At 53.5% G+C, this 22,022-nt stretch overlaps 1 protein-coding gene across 3 annotated transcripts in view; it reads right to left on the reverse strand.

Annotated features, from left to right (window-relative positions):
• Nucleotides 1–22,022, reverse strand: part of DNHD1 (dynein heavy chain domain 1) — a 46,992-nt gene that overhangs the window by 8,194 nt on the left and 16,776 nt on the right. For 2 of the 3 annotated variants that reach the window (XM_082220192.1, XM_082220191.1), the window contains exons 14-30: nucleotides 18,663–18,939; nucleotides 18,442–18,569; nucleotides 18,084–18,282; nucleotides 17,783–17,874; nucleotides 17,449–17,665; nucleotides 17,141–17,266; nucleotides 16,877–16,974; nucleotides 13,701–16,761; nucleotides 13,372–13,516; nucleotides 12,133–12,328; nucleotides 11,762–12,050; nucleotides 9,928–11,653; nucleotides 9,630–9,838; nucleotides 9,190–9,394; nucleotides 2,590–2,692; nucleotides 712–861; nucleotides 385–567 (exon numbers count right to left, since the gene is read on the reverse strand). In XM_082220192.1, the coding sequence (XP_082076318.1) occupies nucleotides 385–567; nucleotides 712–861; nucleotides 2,590–2,692; nucleotides 9,190–9,394; nucleotides 9,630–9,838; nucleotides 9,928–11,653; nucleotides 11,762–12,050; nucleotides 12,133–12,328; nucleotides 13,372–13,516; nucleotides 13,701–16,761; nucleotides 16,877–16,974; nucleotides 17,141–17,266; nucleotides 17,449–17,665; nucleotides 17,783–17,874; nucleotides 18,084–18,282; nucleotides 18,442–18,569; nucleotides 18,663–18,939 (7,404 nt within the window). The remainder of the gene's footprint in view (nucleotides 1–384; nucleotides 568–711; nucleotides 862–2,589; nucleotides 2,693–9,189; nucleotides 9,395–9,629; nucleotides 9,839–9,927; nucleotides 11,654–11,761; nucleotides 12,051–12,132; nucleotides 12,329–13,371; nucleotides 13,517–13,700; nucleotides 16,762–16,876; nucleotides 16,975–17,140; nucleotides 17,267–17,448; nucleotides 17,666–17,782; nucleotides 17,875–18,083; nucleotides 18,283–18,441; nucleotides 18,570–18,662; nucleotides 18,940–22,022) is intronic. The other variant, XM_082220193.1, reaches the window with a different exon arrangement.

The raw sequence follows: 22,022 nt of genomic DNA on the forward strand, positions 1-22,022 counted from the left end.
GTCTTCTTCCTTAAGGATATTTCCCATGCCTCGTGAGGACTGCAGTGATGTGTTTGCAGTATCTCTCTTGTGCTCAATTACTTTCCTGCTCTCTTACTGCAGCTGATGGTTTCAGGTTTTATCCACTGGTGGTTCCATGCTAATCAAATCCACATTTGCTGTTTCGCTAGCCATGCCCCCCCACCCCCTCCCAGGAGGAAACAGGCTGCTTTTGCCCCTCCCTTTGTCAAGGACTTGGCGCAGCTGGAACAGCCGCTTGGTCTAGGCTGGGGTCTCTCTCTCCCCAGGCGGCCGGTCCAGAGGGGAAGTGGGGCCTTGAGGCTCCGGCTGCGGGGCCAGCCCCAAGAGCACCGGAAGGGCCACCGGAAGGGCTCTGGGCCTCACCTCATAGAAGTTGTCCCTGTTGAGGAGCAGCTTTGCATTCTCCCAGCCCGGCTCCTGCTCAAACATCAGGCAGAGGATGTCCGTCACCATGACCACCGTCTCTGGCGGCTGGCGATAGCTGCGCAGCTCCTCAATGTCCTGCAGCCGCAGCATGGCCAGGGCCTCCTTGTAGTCCTTGTTCACCTGAGAAGAGAAGGGTCCCTCTGGGATGAGGCGGGCAAGGGCTCTCCTCACCTGCCCCCTCTGCCACACCTTCCCTCCAGGTGGCAGCGGCAGGAGGGCCTGGTGACTGAGCAAGACCTTCCTCCCCCCCCCATGCCCCCATACCTTCCTCATGGCCAGCTCTCGCCCCTTCTCCAGAGCATCCCGCTCCTTGGTAAGAGCATCGATGCGCGCTTCATACAGCTCACACTCCTTCTCCTGCTGCCTCAGCACCTCCTGCTCCCGCTCCACCTCCCGCTGACTGCAGATCACTTGCTGCAAGGCAAGGAGGATGGGTGGGGCGAAGGGAGACCACCCCAAAGCCACCAACCCCCTAAAACACAGCAGTATCTCCAGGACACTGGCTGCCGCTGGCTCAGGCCACATCCAGTCCAGCGACCAGTTCTCACTGCGGCCGGCTCTGGTTCTCCTTGCGGGAAGCGCACTGGCTCGCTGGGCGCCCCAAAGCCTCTCTCACACATAGCAGGGGGCAGCCTTCTCTGGTGAGGTGCATCTGCCTCAGTTAGCACTAACTTAGAAGTGGGAGTTCAAAATATCCCTGTTCAGCCTGGCACTGAGGAAAATTCACTGTTTTAAAAATCTGTGTATTGCTTTTGATTGTTTTGCTATTGTTTGCTGTCCTGGGCTCCTTGGACAGGAAGCGGGGAGGGATAAATACCTAAGAAATGATCCACCACAACTTGGATTCTGGGCCCTCTGACACCAGAGAGACCACGGCCGTCCTCACGAGAAGACACACCTCTCGACTCTGGTCTTTGTCAGCTAAATGATTTTGCTTTGTGGGACCCACCTTGCTTTTATATCTTTAGATACTTATATACCACCAATTCATACGATAAAATATAAATTAACATCAAAGTCACTAGCCCATCAAATTCAAGCAGTTGCATAGGCTAGTCTGCATAAAAGAAGTCTTCAAGAGACACTTGGAAATCCAAAGCCAGAGTGCCTCCCGCGTCTCTGCTGGAAGAGGGCGACTGGCAGCGCTGAATGCCCGGCTCCTCAGGGAGGCCAGTTTGGCCCCTGCAAGACAGGAGACAACCAGCAGCACTCCTCCAGGTGACCTGCGATGGAGCTGGGACCCAAGGGCTCCTCGAGTTGTCAAGGGCTTCATATATTAACACAGGACCCTTCAACCTGGCCCACGTGTGTGGGCAGACAGGGCAGATGCCCCTGTCAGCAGCCAGGATGCGACCGTCAGTGCTAGCTGGAGCTTGCAGTAGTCCAGTGTGGGGGCTGTGATGGTTGGATCCTCCAGATATGGCTGCAGCTAGCTGGTCAGAGGCATTCCTAGCCAGTTGCTGGAGCCTCTACTGAAAAATGTACCCAGGAGTACCCCAAGCTATGTGTCTGCTCTTTCAGAGAGAGGGCAGCCCTGCCCAGAACAGGCAACTGATCTGTCTCCTGGGCATGGAAACCACCTTCCCACACAGCCTCTGTCTCCCCAAGATTCAAAACACCCAACATGCTGTGAGCCAGGTTTGCCTCTATGGTTTGTCCAAATCCACTTTCTATAGTTTCTAACCCTCCACAATAGAATGGGATAAAAGACGATTTCCCCTTTCTTCCTGATTCCATTCTGAATATCCAAATCTTATTGACAAGCCTTGCCCTGTTCCCAGCTTCTTTTCAAATCCCTTTCCTGCTGTTCCTTCTGCTCCAGTAAATTGGTCAGTGCAACTGAGCTGCCAGCCCAGAAGAGGCTGCTCTGGTGGAGAAGACTCTGTGGGCGGCCTCCCCTTGGGAAGACTTCCAGCTCTGCACAAAGCCCAGCTGGTGGGAAAAGGCAGACTCTGCCTTGTCTTGCTCTGCTGCTGGGGCAAAATGGGCAGCTCTTAAGCCCTTTGAACCAAGTCCTTCACTTGCATATGGCGCCCAGTGAATTCCAGGTGCTTTATTCCAGGTGTCAAGCCAGCTGGGAGCTGAGCGTTTCAAGCAGGCAGGCAGCAACTGAGTGGAACAGGACTGGCCGGTCTCACTCACCTCCTTGATCTTCACCAGCTTCTGCTGCAGGAAGCGCACGTCCCGCGTGTGCTCCTGCTGCTTCTTGCTCACTTCCCCCATCTTGTGCAGGGCCATCTTCATCCTGCAGGTGGGGAAAGCACCCCATGAGGAGGCAGACAGAGGGGGTCTGGGGCACAGGACTCGGGGGTCCAACACCCACCCAGGTCTGTCAGTTAATCTGGTTGCCTGAAGTCCCTTCATAGGATGCCTCAGACAGATACGTGACGCCCTCTGAACCAGGGATGCCTACAGAGAATGCAACTTGGGGGGCTACTTAGGTTCCTCTCAATGGGGTGAGGATGCAATCCTTGGTTCTTGGCTGATTGTCAGAAGGCAACTCTTGCTTCCCTTCAAGGGCTCCTCTCCATCCCTCCTGCACCCATGAACAAAGGTCTTTCAGGTAAACTCAGCTATCCTGTGAATCAAAGTCCTGAAAAATGCTCACAGATGGACCTTCTCCATCACCCTTCCTGGCCCTTTTTATTTATTAATGCATTTTTCAGTATACATCATACAGTGGTACCTCGGGTCCGTACTTAACCCGAAACTGTTCTTTTTTTTAATGTTTTATTTGGCTCTTGTAAAAATGTTTAAAGAATTAGGTAAAAAGGTTATGGTTATGAGAAGCTGGTAAAAATAAGATTTAAGTCTTAAGTTTTAAGGTTTTTTATAAGAGAAGATGAAAATAGAGTAAGGTAATGTAAAGACAGAATATTATGAATTATGGAAAGGATTTGCTGCGATAATTATTAATCAAGATACAAGAGATGGGAGGAGGAGGAGGTCATGGAAAGGAGGTAATGAAATTGAAGGATTTGAAAATGATGGTTTTATTTTTTCTTTTTATTTTTTTGTCTTTTTTTCTTTGTAATTTTGTCTTTTCTATTTTTTTGTAATTTAAAAAAAATCTTTTTCCAATAAATATCTTTTTTAAAAAACCAAAAAACACACCATATTGTCAGGATTTTTTAATGTTTGGATAAGATATAAGGACCTACTCGAAAACAAAACCCCAAGGTGGCTGTCACCGATGGAAGCGAAAGCTCAGAAAAAGCTCAATATGGAGGTCAAATGGCCGAAATATTGGGAAATTTTGGAACAAGAGGGGGATAGACTGAAATTGCAGAGTTTTGAGAAATTAAAAAACAAAGTGCGAGACTGGCTTCATTATTATCAGATAATGGAGGCATACAATTTGGACAAGAAAATTGGCTTCCAGGTGGAGAAATCAAAATTAGAAACAGAACTGCTAGAACCCAAAAGTAAGATTTTGTCAAAGATGTATAACTTGCTGTTGAAATGGAATACACAGGATGAAACGGTGAAATCTGCTATGATTAAATGGGCACAAGATGTTGGACATAACATTATGATGGCTGACTGGGAACAGTTATGGACCACAGGTATGAAATTCACGGCATCTAATGCCATAAGAGAGAATATTATGAAAATGATATACAGGTGGTACATGACACCAGTCAAGCTTACAAAAATTTATCATTTTCCCGATAATAAATGTTGGAAATGTAAAGAAACTGAAGGTACATTCTTTCACCTTTGGTGGACGTGCCCAAGGATTAAGGCTTTGTGGGAGATGATATATAATGAACTGAAAAAGGTATTTAAATATACCTTCCTTAAGAAACCAGAGGCCTTTCTCCTGGGCATTGTCGGCCAATTGGTGTTAAAGAAGGATAGAATTTTCTTTATGTATGCAACGGCAGCAGCAAGATTACTCATCGCGAAATATTGGAAGACACAGGAGCTACCCACACTGGAAGACTGGCAGATGAAGGTCATGGACTACATGGAATTAGCAGAGATGACTGGCAGAATCCGAGACCAGGGAGAAGAGTCGGTGGAGGAAGATTGGAAGAAGTTTAAAGATTACTTGCAGAAGCACTGTAAAATTAAGGAATGTTGAAATGACGTTTGAGTGAAATAAGTGGTACTGGTAAAGAGATGCTTAAGAAATGTAAATAGGGATTGATAATTGGAAATGGATATTTATAATAATAGGTTAACATATGGAGTAAGGATGAATGTTAGAGGGTAAGGATTTGCTGAATTTAATATTTGAACTGGAATACAAAATGGGAGGTGTGAGGAGGTCAAGAAACTAGTGAAGAAAATATAAGATTTGAAAATATTAATCTATTTTTCAGTTTTGATTTTTGGCTTTTCTCTTTGTTCTTATTCTTTATTCTTTATTCTTTCTTCTATCAACTGTTTTTCTACTGTGTATCTTTTATTTGTTTTGCTTTTGTAGTTTGAATGTTGGAATTTGTTGGAATTTGTTTTTATTGTTTGTGAAATATTAATAAATCTCATTTTTTTAAAAAAAGGAAAATGCTAGGTACCACAGCGCAAAGAGAGAAAATAAACTCTGAAAATAAGATCTCCAAAAAAACAACAACACACACACACAGAATGAAGTTAAGTGGTTTAAGCAGCAATGTTATAAAGGTGTATGTAAAAATGGATTGTTAACAGGTGAGAATCCAAAGTTATAATATATTATGTTAAAGGACTAAGATAAAAACAAAGAGGGAAAGAAATTGCTGAATTAACTAACTGAATTGGAATACAAAAAAGGGAGGCGTGAGGAGGTCAGGCAAACAAGGAAATGAATGTAAGGTATGAACAGACTGATTTTTTAAAAAAACATTTTTAATCTTTTTTTGTATTTTGTATTTTTTTTTCTTTTTACTTTTGTCTTTCTTTTTCTTCTTTTTCCATTTCATTTCATTTAATTCTTTTCTTTGAAACTTTAATAAATATCATTAAAAAAAATGGAATTGGCGGAAATGACTGGCAGAATCCGAGACCAGGGAGAAGAGTCGGTGGAAGAAGACTGGAAAAAGTTTAAAGACTATTTATAGAAATACTGTAAAATTAATGAATGTTAGAAAGATGTTGGAATGAAGTTATATGGCTTTAGTAGAAATGTTATAAGGAATTAAGTATAAATAGATTATTAGAGCATTAAAGGGGAAAATAAGGTTAGAATGTGTTAAGACAATTATGGGATAGAAAACAGAGGAAGATGGAAAGGAATTGCTGAAACAATCAATAGAAGTGGAATACAGAAAGGGAGGTGTGAGGAGGTCGTGGAAATTAGTGAAAGAAAGATAAGATATTGAAATTGGACTGTGTTTTAAATGGTTTTTGTTGTGTTTTGTTAGTTGTATGTTAATGTTTTGTAGTTTTTTTTCCTTTTTCTCTTTTTTCTTTTTTGTATTGTATTGTATTATTGTAGGTTTTTTCTTTTGTAGTTTTTTGTAACGTTGTGTTCAATTTGTTGGAAAACTAATAAATATTATTATAAATATATATATATATATTCAGGTCATAGTGGTGAGGAGGAATGCAAGTTCTCCTAAAATATCTGCTTTATAACCATTATTTACTCAATGGGCTGCACATGATTGGCTAATTCCGGGATTCTCCTGTAGGCCAATCAGGTTGTGGATTCACTTCCACCTGGAGCCGGATTGGGTGGCCCCTGCAGACCAATCATACTGCTGCATTGTTCCTAGGACCAATCAGACTGCTGCATTCTGAATCCTATTGTTCTAGGACCACTCAGACTGCTGCATTTTGGATCCTATTCAGCTCAGCATATAGCAGCCTGCCTGGCTGGCCTCCCACTCGGCTGTCCACTCCCAGCAACAAGGGCTGGCGGACTGGGCTCCTTCGCCCACTTGCTTGCTTCCTCCAAGGTAGCCTCAGCTTCTGGCAACCAGCATCCCCTGACCCACCAAAGGGACACCATTCACCTGGAGCCATGCAAGCCTTGGGGAGGCAGAGATGTGAGGGGGCATCAGAAGAGGAAGGGAAGGAAAGAGAGGCAGAGGCCAGGGTTGCCCACAGCACCCCAACCATCATTCAGGGCACCCAGGGTGACATGGCACATGAGTTGGAAACCCCTGATCTACTCTTTTCTCCTTCTATTCATAACCCTTACTTTTGTTTGCTGCTGCTCACATATTAATCACTGCTGGTAAATTTATCTTGATATCACATTGTTTTAAGTATCCCTCAAATTGTTCCCACGCTTGTTACTATTTTTCCTTCTATATTTCTTATCTTGGCCCTTATGCTTGCTACTTGGATATGTTCTATTAGTTTAAGTGGCCATTGGTTCTTTGTCGGGACAGCTTTCTCTTTCCACATCTTAGCATACAATATTCTTGCAGCATATTGAGTGTATTGTGCACTCAATACACTCAAATATGCTGCTACACTCAATATGCCAGCAAGTTTGGAAAACTCAGCAGTGGCCAGAGGATTGGAGAAGATCAGTCTACATCCCAATCCCAAAAAAGGGCAGTGCCAAAGAATGCTCCAACTACCGCACAATTGCACTCATTTCATTTCACATGCTAGCAAGGTTATGCTTAAAATTCTACAAGGCAGACTTAAGCAGTATGTGGACCGAGAACTCCCAGAAGTGCAAGCTGGATTTAGAAGAGGCAGAGGAACCAGAGACCAAATTGCAAACATTCGCTGGATTATGGAGAAAGCTAGGGAGTTCCAGAAAAGCATCTATTTCTGTTTCATTGAGCCTTTGACTGTGTTGACCACAGCAAACTATGGCAAGTTTTTAAAGAAGTGGGAACGTCTCATCACCTCATCTTTCTCCTGAGAAATCTCTATGTGGGACAAGAAGCAACAGTTAGAACTGGATATGGAACAATTGATTGGTTCAAAATTGGGAAAGGAGTACGGCAAGGCTGTATATTGTCTCCCTGCTTATTTTACTTATATGCAGAATTCATCATGCGAAAGGCTGGGCTGGATGAATCCCAAGCCGGAATTAAGATTGCCGGAAGAAATATCAACAACCTCAGATATGCAGATGACACAACCTTGATGGCAGAAAGTGAGGAGGAAGTAAAGAACCATTTAATGAGGGTGAAAAAGGAGAGCGCAAAATATGGTCTGAAGCTCAACATCAAAAAAACGAAGATCATGGCCACTGGGCCCATCACCTCCTGGCAAACAGAAGGGGAAGAAATGGAGGCAGTGAGAGAGAGTCTACCACCTCGCAAGGGAGTCCATTCCACACAGTTCTGTCAGGAAGTTATTTCTGATGTTTAGTGGGAATCTCCTTTCTCATCACTTGAGGCCATGGGTTCCAGTCCTGCCCTCCAGAGCAGGAGAAAACAAGCTTGTTCCCTCTTCCATGTGATAGCCCTTGAGACATTTGAAGATGGCTATCATATCTCTCCCAGTCTCCTCTTTTTCAGACTAAACATACCAAAATCTCTCAACCGCAGAATGCCACGGCGAGGCTCTTTACAGGGTCCTTGCCACAGGATCACATTCACCCAGTGCTTTACCAGCTGCACTGGCTCCCGGTGGAGGACAGGATCAGGCTTAAGGTGCTAATTTTGATCTTTCAAGCCCTATGCGGCCTAGGACCCTCGTACCTATGGGAGCACCTCTCCTGGTATGCCCTGCGGAGGACCTTAAGGTCCACAAATAACAACACTTTGGAGGTCCTGAGCCGCAAGGTGGTTAGATTGGTCTCAACTAGGGCCAGGGCCTTTTCAGTACTGCCCCCGACTTGGTGGAACGCTCTGTCCCAAGAGACCAGGGCCCTGCGGGACTTGACATCTTTCCACAGGGCCTGCAAGACAGAGCTGTTCCACCTGGCTTTTGGTTTGGACTCAGTCTGACCCTTATGTTTCCCTCCCCATATGGTTTTGATTTATGGGCTACTACTAAAATGAGGCTGCATTTTAAATTGTATTTTAACCTGTATTTTAATTAACAGTTTTCCCCCCTTTCCTATTATGTTTTATTGTAATTTTATTGGTGTTAGCCGCCCTGAGCCCGGTTCTGGCCGGGTATAAATAAAAAATTATTATTATTATTAACCGTTCCTCATAAAGCCTGATTTATAGACCCTTGATCATCTTGGTTGTGCTCCTCTGCACACGTTCCAGCTTGTCAATAAATATCCTTAAATTGTGGCACCCAGAATTGGACCCAGTATTCCAGGTGTGGTCTGGCCAAGGCAGATTAGAATAGCACTATGACTTGCCTTGATCTGAACACTAAACTTCTGCTCATGCAGCCTAGAGTAGCATTTCTTCATCTCAATATCACACTGAGCATTTGGACTAGAGGGACAACAGCAGGTCCCCAGGACTGAATCACTCTTGGGGTCAATGGAAAGGCAGATTCCTGTCACCAGAATACTTATGGCGTCCAAATCCCTTGATGATGGCTCTCAGTGGTCTGATGTAGACGTTAAAAGGTACAGCAGACAGAATGGAGCCTTGTGGGACTCCACAGCCCCAGAACCAAGAAACAAACTCCCAGTGTTAGCCAAGAAACGCATTGCTTTCCAGTAGTGACTGAGCAGGGGTGGGGCCCCCACAGCAGGACCTCCACATCCCACCGGCTTGAGCTGCTCCAGAATGCCACAGCCAAGCTCCTGGCCCCGCCCCACGGCAGCAACATGGCTGGACCCAGAGGCCTTACCTGAAGTCCCAGGCAGTGAAAACTGGGTTTGCTGGTGTCACTGCTGCGCCCCCCTTCCCCGCTGAGTGGAAGAGCCACACTTACCGATCCAGCTGCCTGGCATTCTTCTCCTGCAGACTGCTCAAGAGCAGTAGGAAGGTGTCCAGGAAATCCAGGAAAGTCTTGGGGCTGATGAGGGGGAGGTGGGCCGCCAGGGAAGTCATGTATGCCATGGTACAGCAATGGATCTGGGAGGCAGCCTCGGCCGTGCGATGCATCAAGTCCTTGAGGTCATGTATCGACGTCAGCCCTAACAACAGAGAATGGACATATCTGCCCAGGTCAGAGCTTGGGGTGGGGTGTCCATCATGGAGACAGAGATTGGGATGCTGCCATCACCAAGACCAAGGAGAGGGGAGAACAAGTGGGCAAGCAAGCAGGGAGTGGGGGGTGGCGGCCTGGTGGGCACACAGGGAGGCCTGCTGCGGGGGGCACAGGGCTGTGTGCCCTTCCTCCCCACGCCCAGCTGCTGCTGCTTCACCCACCTCGAGCGAGCTTGGTGGAAATCTTCTGGTGGTACATGAGGTGCTTGGAGGCCACTGCCACCAAGGACTCATGGCTCCACGGCTGATAGACCTCCAGGCTGCTGAGCACTTGGGCCAGGGCTGTGGCTGTGATGGGCGGCAGTGCCAAGGAGCCAGCCCCCCCCAGCAGCAGCACCACATGCAGGTTGGCACGCACAAACTGGAAGAATCTGCAAGGAAAGCCAGAAGGCAGGACCTGAGCCCTGAGCCAAGTCCTCCCTTGCCAGCCCCCTGGGCCAAGGCTGCCCCAGCCCCACACCTGTGCAGAATGAGCTCCTCTCGCATGCTGCGCTTGATGTTCTGGTTCTCCTGCAGCAGGGCCTGGATGACCGCCATGGTGTCTTCTGGGCTGTAGAGGCCAGGGCACGTGCCCTCGGCCATCAGGGCCAGCAGCAGGTGCACGTTGGCCAGGCTTATGCCGGCGTGCACCAGGAGCAGCACTCGCTTGCCCATGATGCCTGCCTGCCAACTGGCCAATCGCAGCAAGGCCAGGGCCCCTGCCTCATCCTCTTTGGCCGGGATCTCCATCAGCAGCGAGGCGGTGGCCCGAGCCGCCAGAGCCACGAGGGTCCTCCGCCCTGTGCAGCGGGCAAAGGAGACCATGGCCGCATGCCGGTCGGGGCCGCAGAAGAGCCGGCTCAGGCGCACGATGTGCTTCAGCGCCTCCAAGCACAGCAGGAATTTTTTGGGCAGCAAGGGCTTCAGCTGCTTCTCCAGGGTCTTCCAGAGCTTCTCTTGGTAAGGGTTGTGGGTGTTGGGGCTGTAGGAGTCAGGGCCCAGGTCCTTGCTGAAGACGACGTCCCGGAGCTCCTCACCCGGCTGAAGCAGGAGGTGGGAGGGCAGCAGGGGGCCGGTGCTCTCCTTCTTGGGAGAGCCATGGCGCCTGGCCTTGTGGAAGGGAAACCGGCTGGCGGACGCCCGGCACCGGTCACGTGGGGACCGGCCCTGGGAGGTAGGGGTCTGCTTCCTTGCAGCTTCCTCTGTGGTTTCCGCCTCTGTGGTCTCGCTCTCCAGCTCCAAAACGGCCAGGCCTTCTCCAGGGTCTGGGCGGTCCAAGGCCAGCGCTGCTGCCTGCTCCACTGGGTCCCAGGGGTCAGGGCAGCCCACCTCACCACTCCACGGGAAGAGGGGCTTCTCTTCTTCCGGCTCCTCCTCCTGCGCTGCGCATTCTGCATCAAGGCTGAAGCTCCTGCTGGGCAGCTGGAAGGTGACGCCGGCTCTGCTGGGCGGGTGGTGGTCCTGGTCTCTGGGGGGGCTGGAGGACCAGGTCCTCTGCGCCACCCGTAGGACATTGCACTTGGCACAGAAGACGGTTATGGCCACGTCCATCAGCATCTGCTCGCAGAGCTCCCGCTGCTGCTCCCTCTGCAGTGGGTCACAGAAGACGCACAGACACTCGTGTATCCAGAGGCGGACGACCAGTCGGGTGCTGAGGAGGGCAGTATAGCCCGTCCCCATGCTCATCTTGGTCACCCCAGAGGTGCGCCGGCTGGACGCCTGCTTGAAGTTCTGTTCCTCCAGGGGACTGCTGAGGTGGATGCCTGGGCGGGGCCGCAGCAGGAACAGCCCCTTGAACACCTTCTGGATGTCGTGCAGCGAGAAGTGGAAGAGGCAGCAGGCGGGAGAGGGCGGGAACAAGCTCTTGGCCGCCTCATAGGCGTTGATGGTGGCCCTGACCAGCGCCAAGGCCAACTCATTTTGCCGGGTCAGCAGGGGGAACTTCTCCAGCCAGCACAGAACCGGCTCCACATACAGGCCCAGCAGGGAGTCTCTGGTCACGAGCGGCAACACCACAGTGCTGAAGAGCCTGCCAAAGCGAGGGCAGAGGGGCAGGGCGCCTGTCATGGGCACGGAGAGTGTGCCAAAGCAGTTGAAGCCGGTGGCCGGGCAGTGCTGCACCTCCAGGGTCTCTCCGTGGTAGAACTGCTGGTAGCTCAGAGCCTGGCGCAGGGACTCCACCACAGGGCTCGAGCCCCGGGCTGAATCTGGACAGGAGGAGGAGGAGGAGGACCATAAGAGCTGTGGCAAAATCCCTCACGGCCTCCCCACGGAGCAGGGAGAGGACGTTCTCCTCCCCAGCCCCCTTGGCTCACCCACAAAGGCCAAGTGCAGGTCCTCCACCAGGAAGAGGCAGCGTCCCTTGGCAGCTGCCCCCCGCCCGGGCTTGCCCTTGTCTCGCGCCAGGCTGAGGAAGCGCTTGTGCAGCAGGTGGCGCAGGTGGGCGGGTCTAAGTGCAGGGGTGAGGCAGACCCGGTGGTAGCTGTGGTTCGGTTGCACCAGCGTCTCTGCAAAGGAGGACTTCCCGCAGCCCGGCTCCCCAACCAGCAGGACTGGACGCTCGCTGCTCAGGAGCAGGTCCACCACGAAGAGCGCCCGCTCATGCTGAGGAGGGAGGAAGGAATGGCAGAACACACATGGGCTCCCCAGCCAGAGATGCCCCCCCCCCCGCCGGGGCTGGCCCTACCTGGGGCTGCAGGACGGAGAAGGTGACTGGGAGGACCTTGACACGGTTGGATAGATAGGACCCGTTAAAGGATTCCAGGGTGCCATCCGCTGCCAGGGGGCAGAGGTCGAAGGCGGAAGGCCCGGTGGGGAGCTTGATGGAGAACTGGCTCCTGTGCAGGGCCTGGCGGGCAAAGTGCTCAAAGACAGGCCAGTGCCTGGAGGGAGACAAGGGGCAGGGGAAGAACTCTTTGAAGCCCCCAAGGCCGCAGTGCCAAAATGCTGCTCCACCCCCGCACACACCCTGCCTGTCCAGCACCCCCAATATAACAGAATCATATCAAATCGTAGAGTCGGAGGGGACCCATGTACAGTACTGCATGTACAGTAAGATGTTCTGGCCCCTGTGGAGAGTCAGCCTTTCCGAAAGCAGCTCTGCTGCACCACTGTGATGCCCAAGGTCCAGAGGGCAGAGGAGAGGAGAGGAGAGGATCTTGGCTGCTGGCTTTCCATGGGTTGTCCTGTTCCAAGTCTGAAGTGGGTCTCTCCGAGGCCTCCTTGTCGTCGCAGGGCCTTGCCTGGGGGCAGGGGCATAGCATGGGGGGCCCCGGGGGTGGTTGCCCCAGGGAAAAAAATGTTAGGGGCAAAACATTTCAACCAGGAAGCGACCTCTCCAGACAACAGAACAACTCTTCTTTTCTTTGCAGCTGTAATTTCCTGGGTGACGCGGCCCCCTGAGGCAGCTGAACGTGTGTGTTCTCCATCCATTTCCCGCCCCCCCCCCCGGTGTGGCCCTGGGCACTGGCAACCCACGCTCCACCACCAGACAAGGGGGGGGGGGCTGAAGAAGAGCTGAATGAGGAGAGGGACAGAGCCCTCTTGCCTCCATGGAGGACCTCTAGTGCCACTCACCTCTTCACTTGCCCCTTGCTGGCTTCGGAGGTGTCTTTGCAGGCTCCCACCCGCTTGGGTCCTCCCCTCCCCTCCCCTCCCCCAAGGTCTCTTCCTCACTTGCACTTCTCCAGCCTCAGTACACAACATCAGCTAGTGGCAGCTGGCGCCCGTCTGTCTCGGGAGACTACAGAGGAGTGTGCCTTTGGGGGTGAGGTCAAACTATTGGAAGCTTACAGAGGACAATCTCCTTCCATACACTTACTAGCATTTCCAAAGGCTCCTCCTTCCCTGGCTCTCCCCTGCCCCCACGGGCCATGATGAACACCTCCCTCCTTGTGGGGCAAAGCGTGCAAAGAGTCCGGAGTACCTGGGGTGCAGGTGGCCTCCGAAGCCCCAGATGTAGGCAAAAACAAAGATGCTCTGCACCAGCAAGTGGTGGTGGGCAGGGACGGTGTCGTCCAGACTCCGGGACAAGGAGGCAGTGCGGCTGTCCAAGACGGTGCCCTTGGCGTCTGGGGGGAAAGGGCTGGGGTGAGCTGGGCTCCCCACCACGCTCCATGCTCAACGGAGCCAGGGCAAGGAGGCTCTCCACCACTGAACACACAAAGGGCATAATAGGGATCTACGGGAATAGCCCCACAGCATGGGAAGAGGCTCCTTCCCCACGCCCTGGGGTCCCGGGGGGGGGTCACTTACCCGTTGACTCCTGAGTGGCAGCAGCAGCGGCAGCAGCAGGAGGAGGAGGAGGCGGAGGCAGGTGCTTGACCCGGTCCCGGCGCAGGTGTTGCTCCAGCAGGGCAAGGAGGAGCCTCAGGAAGGTGGTGGTCTCCTGGACGCCCTGGGCCACGGGGTCCTGGGGGTGGGGGTGGGGGAGCAGCACCGAGCAGCAGTGCTCCTGCAGGAAGGCCAGGGTGGTGGGGAAGAGCTCCTCCGCCAGGCTGCGCAGCATGGCCAGGCTCTCCTGGGTCAGGCTGTACATGCGGTACACGGGGGCCAGGCCCGAGGCCAGCAGCCCCCGCCACAGGCCGGCCCCCCCGCAGTACAGCAGGGCGTAGTGGGTGCAGACGGAGGGGGCCACGCTGGAGGCGCTGGGCATTTCAAAGAGGAACTTGACATTCTCGGGGATCTGCAGCTTCTGCCCATTGGGCAGGCTGAGGGAAGGTCGGGCACTGAAGAGGGCGGAGATGGGCTCCAGCCACTCTGCGCTGGCCGCCCCGTCCAGCACCAGCCACTCCTGGGAGCTCCCCTCCCCGGTCCTGCGCGCCAGGGTGGAGGTGGCCGCTCTCTGCAGGACCCGGGAGAGGACCCCGTCCTGCCATAGGCTGCCCTCCAGGCTCCCCACAAACTCAGCCACACTCAGGCAGTTCGGCCACAGGCAGAGGGTGCTGGTCGGCTGGAAGGGGCTGCTGGGGCTGACCTCCGTCATGTGGGCCCCTGGGGCAGCATCGCTGGCTGCCAGCCGGCTCAGGGCCTTGGCCAGGGTGCGCCACATGGTGGTCTTGCCGGCCCCCGCAGGTCCCAGCAGAAGGACGCCGGGGGCCCCCAGCAGGGCCTGGAAGAGCTGGCCAGCGGTGGTCAGGAGCTCCGGCTGGGGCTGCAGCTTGTCCTCGTGCAGCTGGGCCACCAAGGCGCTCTGGAGGCGGTGGGGCACCCGCGACTCAAAGGCCTGCAGGGGGGCTCCCGGAAAGACCTCGCGCAGCAAGTCCCGCGTGTTCTGGAGCCGCGGGCACTCCGGGCCGCTGAGCAGCGAGGAGAGGCACAGCGCTTTGGCCATGGCCGGCTGCTCCTCCAGGCCCTGGAAGAAGGCAGCCCTGCTGGGGGGCCGGGACCGGAGCGCCAGGGAGCCCTGCCCGGCCGGAGGGCTGAAGAGGATGCTGACCGCCACCCTGACCACCTCCCGGACGAGGCTGCAACGGCCCAGGCGCGGCCTCGGGTTCAGCTCCCCCTCCAGGCGCAGAAAGTGGGTCAGCTTCTCTGCCAGACGGGTCGCCTCCCGGAAGCCAGCGGCCAGCAGGGTGACCTCTGCCAGCTGGGTGAGGTCGGGGGGCAGCATGGCCAGGGGGCGCATGGCCAGGCACAGGGCCTCTGGGAGGCGCTCCAGGGTGAGGACGCAGCCATAGGTCTCCCGCACCCGCAGCAGCCGCCCCCCAAAGAGGATGTTGCCCAGGACACGGGGCTGGTAGGGCTCGGCCTCGTCGGTGCCCAGCTCCAGCACGGGGATGGCAGGCTGCAGCTCCCCCTCAGAGCTCCCAGAGCTCTTGGAGCTCTGGCTGGAATGGGGGGAGCCGCCCCCCGAGGACACCCCGGCAGTGCCCCCACGGCCCCCTTGCAGGCTCTGGCACATCCGCTGCAGGTCCACCAAGCGCTGGCTGAAGGCCGAGAGCACCGCTGCCTCCAGGCGCTCCGCCGCCTCCAGCAGCAGCAGGGCCCCAGCGTGCACCGCCCCACAGAGGTAGCGGGAGAGGCAGCCCACCGACATCTGCAGGGTGCAGTGCAGGGTGACCAGCTGGCGCCCCAGAGCCTCTGCCAGCCCCCGCACCGTGTGAGACTTGCCCACGTCCGGGTGGCCCAGCAGGCCTCCGCAGCGGAAGTCGTCCAGCGCCAAGAGCAGCCCCAGGAAGGTCTTGTCCAGTGAGGGGCTCCCCAGGAGGTGCTGGCAGGGCCCCAGGTACTCATAGTCGTAGCGGAAGCGGCGGTCCAGGGCTTCTGCCCAGCAGCCGGGGGGGCTGCCCACCCAGGGGCTGCCAGCAGGGAGCCCCGCCGCCTGGGCGCCCTCGGGACTCAGGGCCACGTGGTACTTGAGGAGCCGGGCCCATTCAAAGGCTTGCGGGGAGCTCACCTGGCACCTGAGCAGCCGGGCAAGGGTGTCGCGCTGGTGCACCGTCACGGTGATCAGCACTTCCAGCAGCAGACCCAGCTGCTTGTTGCCGGGCCGGCAGGGGCGCAGGTTGCGGAAGTTGCGGACGTAGTGGGCCAGGGCTTCCAGCTTCAGGCTTAGCTTGAGCTCCAGCTCTGGCTGGCAGCATTGATTTGAGAGGGCCTCCTCCAGGGTGGCGCGCCACACGGCCTCCTCAGCTAGCACCACGCATTGGTTGGGGAAGGTGCGACACAGCGTGGCCCAGCCCTCCACCACCATGTGGAGGGGCAGTTCGGTGGGGCCAGGGCAATGCTTGAAGGCCACATCCAGCTGGGGCCGCAGTGCCAGGCGCTGGGCCACACACTGCTGCATCTGCTGAAAGACGGTCTCTTTCATGCGCTGCTCCAGGGCGCAGAGCCACTGGGTGGCCTTCCGGCTGAGGCAAACGATGCTGCACAGCTCCAGCTCCTCCTCCTGGTCCCCCACCAGGCCCGTCACCTGTGCCACCGGCAGCTCGGCTGACAAGGCGCCACGGTTGTGGGTAGCGGAGGGCACAATGAGCGCCAGCTGGCGCACACCGGGGAAACAGCGCTGGGCCCAGACTGAGGCCTCTGCTGGCTCAGAGGCTGTGGCCAGCAGGCTGATCAGCTCCTCGTTGCTGAGGAAGAAGAGGCGGGGAAAGCCCATGCGCGTGCCCTCCAGCACGTAGTCCAGGGCCCGGATGATGACCTGCAGGTCTCTGGAGCCGTCCACAAAGGCTTCTTGCAAGGCACCCCCGACAAAGCGGCTCTCGCGGCAGGAGCCACAGGGGGGCCTCACACTGGACAGCACCAGCGGGTCATTGCAGGTCACCTGTATGAACTCTCGGAAGTGGCTGTCCACCCGCTGGAAGCGCGACTCCTGCAGGGAAGGGGAAGGGAGAAGGCTGGGCTGCAGGAAGGGGCTTCGGGCAGGGGACCAGTGCAAGGGGCAACCAAGAGGCTCGTGGGCTAAAAGGGGCCCGTCTGCAACTCACCAGCTCAGAGCTGGGGAGACTGATGTCCATCTCGTAGAGAACAATGTTCAAGAAGACCCATTTCTGCTGGAAATGGACCCAGGCCTCGAGGAGGGACTCTGAGGTGCAAAGTGGAGATGAGGATAGGGAAGACTCTCTCTTTGCTGCAAAGCCCCTCCTCCCTCATGGCCAAGCTGGCCCAGAGCTATGGCTGCCCCCCACCCCAAAAAAGAGGGCTGCAGCAGAACTGCCCTTCCCCCAGGGCCTCCTGCCCCAGCTCCTCACCAAAGGAACGCAGGACGGACGCCCAGCTCTCAGCCTCCAGCAGGATGTCGGAGGAGAACGGGGAGAGGATGATGTTCTGGAGAGTCAGGAGGCTGTGCTCCACCATTGCCTTCAGCTCTGCAGTATCTGAGGCCGAGACCAGAGGGTGAGGGCAGAGCCCACCTTTGCCCACGCCACACAGGCGTGAGGGCTCCCGCAGCAGGGGCCACCTTCAGAGGACTCTCTCTGCTTGGGCCACAGCTCAGTCCCCCCTCCCCAAGTGGGGAGCCCTTGCCACTGCAGCCGAGGCTGGAACTCTGGTGCCATACCTGACAAAACGTAAGTGCCACTGTCCTTAGAGATGTATTCCAGCTTGGGCTGGCGGTGCCGTGCAGCAGCCGGCCGGCGGAAGCGCTCAGGATGCGGCTCCTTGTGGGGAACGTTGAGGATGAAATTGACGAGGCGGAACTGCTTCTCGGCCCAGGATCTCTCCAGGCGGAAAAGGGTGTCCCTGGCGTAATGGCGGCTCTTCTCCAAAGCATAGACCTGGGGATGAAGGAAGGTCACAGCCCCCCAGGAGCAAGTGGTGGGGTGGTGCCAGGCTGGGCCTCCTTTTCTCCAGGGGCCCCAGCTTCTGCTAACCTGCCATGCCAAGCTACTCACCCTGAAGATGGAGTCACTGTGCTCCAGGAGCGGGTAGGAAAGGAGCTGCCCCAGCGTGAACTGCATGTTGAGGGGGCACTTGACGCCCATCACTGAGAGAGAGGGGGGGGGCAGCTGAGGAGATGGGCTCTGTCTGAGTCCTCAGAGGAGGCTTCTTCCCCACCTCCCTGCCTGCTGGCTTCTTGACCCCCACTGCTCCCTCCCACCATGGGAAGAGAGGAGGGAGCACGTTGACCTCCAGGGCAGGGTCCAGCAGGGGCCAAGGTGCTTCCTGCCTCATGTCGGAGCCCCAGGGTCTCACCAGCAAAGATCTCCTTCCAGCAGCTGAGCTTGAGAAAGTGGCTGCCCAGTTTCAGGAGGATAGGGAGGTACTTCTGCAGGTTGGCAATGGCACGCAGGCAGGCTTGCAGCACCGGGTTCGGGCTGGGCAGGCAGTGCTCCAGGCTGATCACCTCCTTCTGCCACTCTTCGGTCTTCTCCATGGCCAAGCCGGTGTTGAACTGGGGGTGGGGATGAGCGGAGAGGAGAGGAGAGATGCTTGCGCAGCCTCACATGGGTTGCATGCTGGGGGAGAGGGAGGGACTGAGGTTTGGGACCCCAAGAGTGGTTCTCCTTGGGCAGGGAGAGGCCAGCCCAGCCCCCCCCCTCCGTCTCTTTACCTTGACAAATGCCAGACACTTCCACTCAGTGATCTGCTCAGTGATGATGCGGAAAAGCTGCCAGATGCGAATGTGGATCTCGATGACCCGCTGCTTCCCAGTGATGAATGTGACGTCCATGCAATCCCCTGAGGAGGCAGCAACAGGCGGCAGCAGGGTTCGCACCCAGCCCAGAAGAAGAGAGCCCCCTCCTTGCAAGGAAAAAGCACCTGGCAGCTCACCTGTCAGGATCCGCTGGGAACGGCAGAGATCAGTGATGCGCAACACTGTGGCCTGGAAGGACTGGCAGAGAGTGCGCAGCTCCTCTTCCATGGCCCGGGGGTTCTGGGAGGGGTCCTGGAAACGCCCCATTGTCACGACAGTCAGCAGCTCCTGCAGCTCCAGGGTCGCTTTCCGGAGGGAACTACTGAGCTCAGCGATGATGCTGAGGCGCCGTGAGAAAATGAAGTCCGAGACCTCCCGCTGCTGGTAGGCAAAGGCATCCCAGGTGTCCAGGAGCTGCAAGAGCCAAGGCTGAGGGTCAGGCTCATGCCAGGCTCTTCGGGCACCTCACCCGAGAGGAGCCTGCACAGCCCAAAGGGCTGCTCTCCATCCCGAGCACATACAAAGTCTGCCCCAGGCTTATCTCTGGACACAAACGCTACAGGAAGTGCAACATGCTAGATATTCCCAGGGGGACCCGCTTTTCCACAGAGTCATTGTGGGTGAGGATACTGGGTGCCCATAGTTATTTAGTGCTGGGGGCATGCTATCATCCCATAGCTGTCAACTTTCCCCTTTTCTTGCGAGGAATCCTATTTGGAATAAGGGAATTTCCCTTAAAAAAAGGGAAATGTTGACAGCTATGTATCATCCTCCTGACCCAAATATGCCAAGTGGTCTTGAGATGGATACTTAATCAGTGAGACATGTTGTAGTGATATCAAATTCAAGATATATTTAAATTGCCAGTCACGAAGGCAATCCAACATGGTCACTTTGGGCTTCAAATGAGAAAACCGACCAAGAATGAGAGCACTGGTAAAAGGAAAGTTGAAAAGCAAAACCACGTGAGTGAAAACTCTTCAAAATACTTGGGGGTTGTTGAAGAACCACAATACTAGAAGCTCAGTTGGAACATAAGCATGTCAGTAACACAGCTACACCTCCACTGAATGCATGAAAACAAAAACATAGGAATCAGACTAAGAGAATGCTGAGGGAAAAAGAGAGGTGGCTGAATGTCTTCCAGTCCACTCCTCAAACAGAAATTCACAGTAGGTACCAATTTCCATTTTTGGCCAGAATGGACTGGAGGGTATTCAGGGAACAGGGTGTAGAAACGGGATCCCCAAAGGATGGGCTGGGATTCCTCTGCATCCAAACCAAATATGAACAAGCCTCTGAGCCCCTTTCCTCAGTGTCAGCTGAGGGAAAACCATCTACTTTATAGGGCTTCACCAAAGTACCGTATGCGAGGTCCTAGGGGATGCCCTGCAGATGTCAACAACCGGGAAATTGTCCTTTAAAACAAGCCAAGGTGCCATTTCCTTAAAGAATGAGTGGAGAGTCCCCAAGGTCTTCCCCATATGCCTGAGTAATACACAAATTAAGACATTTAGTAAACAAAGGATGAGGACACCTTCATCTCCTTAGATGGACCTGAGAAAGAAGAGCCAAACAGGGAAGGCTTGCATTCTGTCTGAGAGAAAAATGTTGGACACACCGGACATCTAGGGACGGCCAGCTAGGGCAGGAAGAGGGAAGCCCTCCCAGGTCTTGGGCTCTATGGAAAACTAAATGGAAAGTGGTCTGGGGATAAAAGCACATCAGGATCCCCTTGGAAAGCGCTGAGTTGAGCATCAGAGGACGAAGCCCCCGACTCTGAAGAAGACCTACAAGGTGAAGGATTGGCTACGAGGAAAAGAGTTTTCTTTTTATGTACATTAGTTTTCTATAACTGTATTGTGAAAGTTTTTCAAAGTACAGCAAGATATAGAAAAGGGCACGGGTGGCGCTGTGGGTTAAACTGCAGAGCCTAGGAGTTGCCAATCAGAAGGTTGGTGGCTCGAATCTCCGCGATGGAGTGAGCTCCTGTTGCTCGGTCCCTGCTCCTGCCCACCTAGCAGTTCGAAAGCACGTCAAAGTGCAAGTAGATCAATAGGTCCCGCTCTGGCAGGAAGGTAAACGGTGTTTCCGTGCGCTGCTCTGGTTCGCCAGAAGCGGCTTAGTCCTGGTGGCCACATGACCCGGAAGCTGTACGCTGGCTCCCTCGGCCAATAAAGCGAGATGAGCGCTGCAACCCCAGAGTCGTTCACGACTGGGCCTAATGGTCAGGGGTCCCTTTACCTTTAAGATATAGAAAATGAATGTATATAAAAAACAGATGGGAAAAGTTACAAAAGGAAAAAGAAAAGAAATAAAAAGCAGACAGAAGATAGGGGAAAAAGAGAAGAGAGAAGAGGAAAAGAAGCAATATAGAAAGATAAAAAGAACTTCTGATTTTCCATCTGCCGGTTACATTCAAAAGTTATGAAAAAAGAGCCTGTCACCAAAATTCGTTTTTAAAGATGAGCAAGGAAGATATATTGCAATTGAAATTCAATCACAAGGAGAAAAATTTCTGATAGTAGGTGTATATGCACCAAATGAGGGGAAATCTACATTTTATAAGAAGTTGCATGAGACTTTATTGGACTATATGGACTACAACATCGTTTTGATGGGAGATATGAACGGGGTGGTATCCACAAACATGGACAAGTCTCAGAGACAGGTAGTCACTAAAGATGGTAGACTACCAAAGACCTTTTTTGAACTGACTGACAATATGGACTTGATTGACATTTGGAGGACCAGGAATCCCCTGGGGAGAGAAGGAACCTTCTTTTCTGAAGCCCAAAAGACATGGACAAGAATTGACCAAATCTGGATAACCAGAGGACTGGCACCCAAGATCAGGAAGATAGAGATCTGCCCAAAGACGTGCACCGACCATAATGCCGTGAAAATGGAGATGAGATTAACATTAACCGGTTCCTTCAGATGGAGGATGAATGATACCTTGTTTAGAGATCAAGAAGTGATTAAGAAGGCCCAAAAAACTTTGAGAGATTACTTTGAAATAAATTTGAATACCACCGTGGAAAAAAGAATAATTTGGGATGCAAGTAAAGCAGTTATGAGGGGATTTCTGATCCAATAGAACACATTAAAGAAGAGAGCCCAGAATGTGAAAATAGAAAAAAAATTGGATAAAATAAAAGAGGGCGAGAAAAGACTGAGATCGAAACCCAATTCACAAGAGATTTTGAGGGAAATAAAGTTATCCCAAGTGCAATATATGAAGATGATGAACCAGGAAATTGAGTGGAAAATTAAACAAATGAGGCAAAAGACTTTTGAATCAGCAAACAAATGTGGGAAACTGCTAGCTTGGCAGATGAAGAAAAGACAAAAACTCAATACTATTACCAACCTGGAAGTGGAGGGGAAAAAGTATTGAGAACCCAGTGGAAATCAGAAAATGTTTCCAGAGGTATTTTAAACAACTATATACACAAGGGCCTCAGAAAGACTTTGATATAGACCAGTTTTTGAAA

The sequence above is a fragment of the Podarcis vaucheri genome (genome assembly GCF_965113315.1).
Source record: "Podarcis vaucheri genome assembly, chromosome: 4".
Classification (NCBI taxonomy): Eukaryota; Metazoa; Chordata; class Lepidosauria; order Squamata; family Lacertidae; genus Podarcis; species Podarcis vaucheri.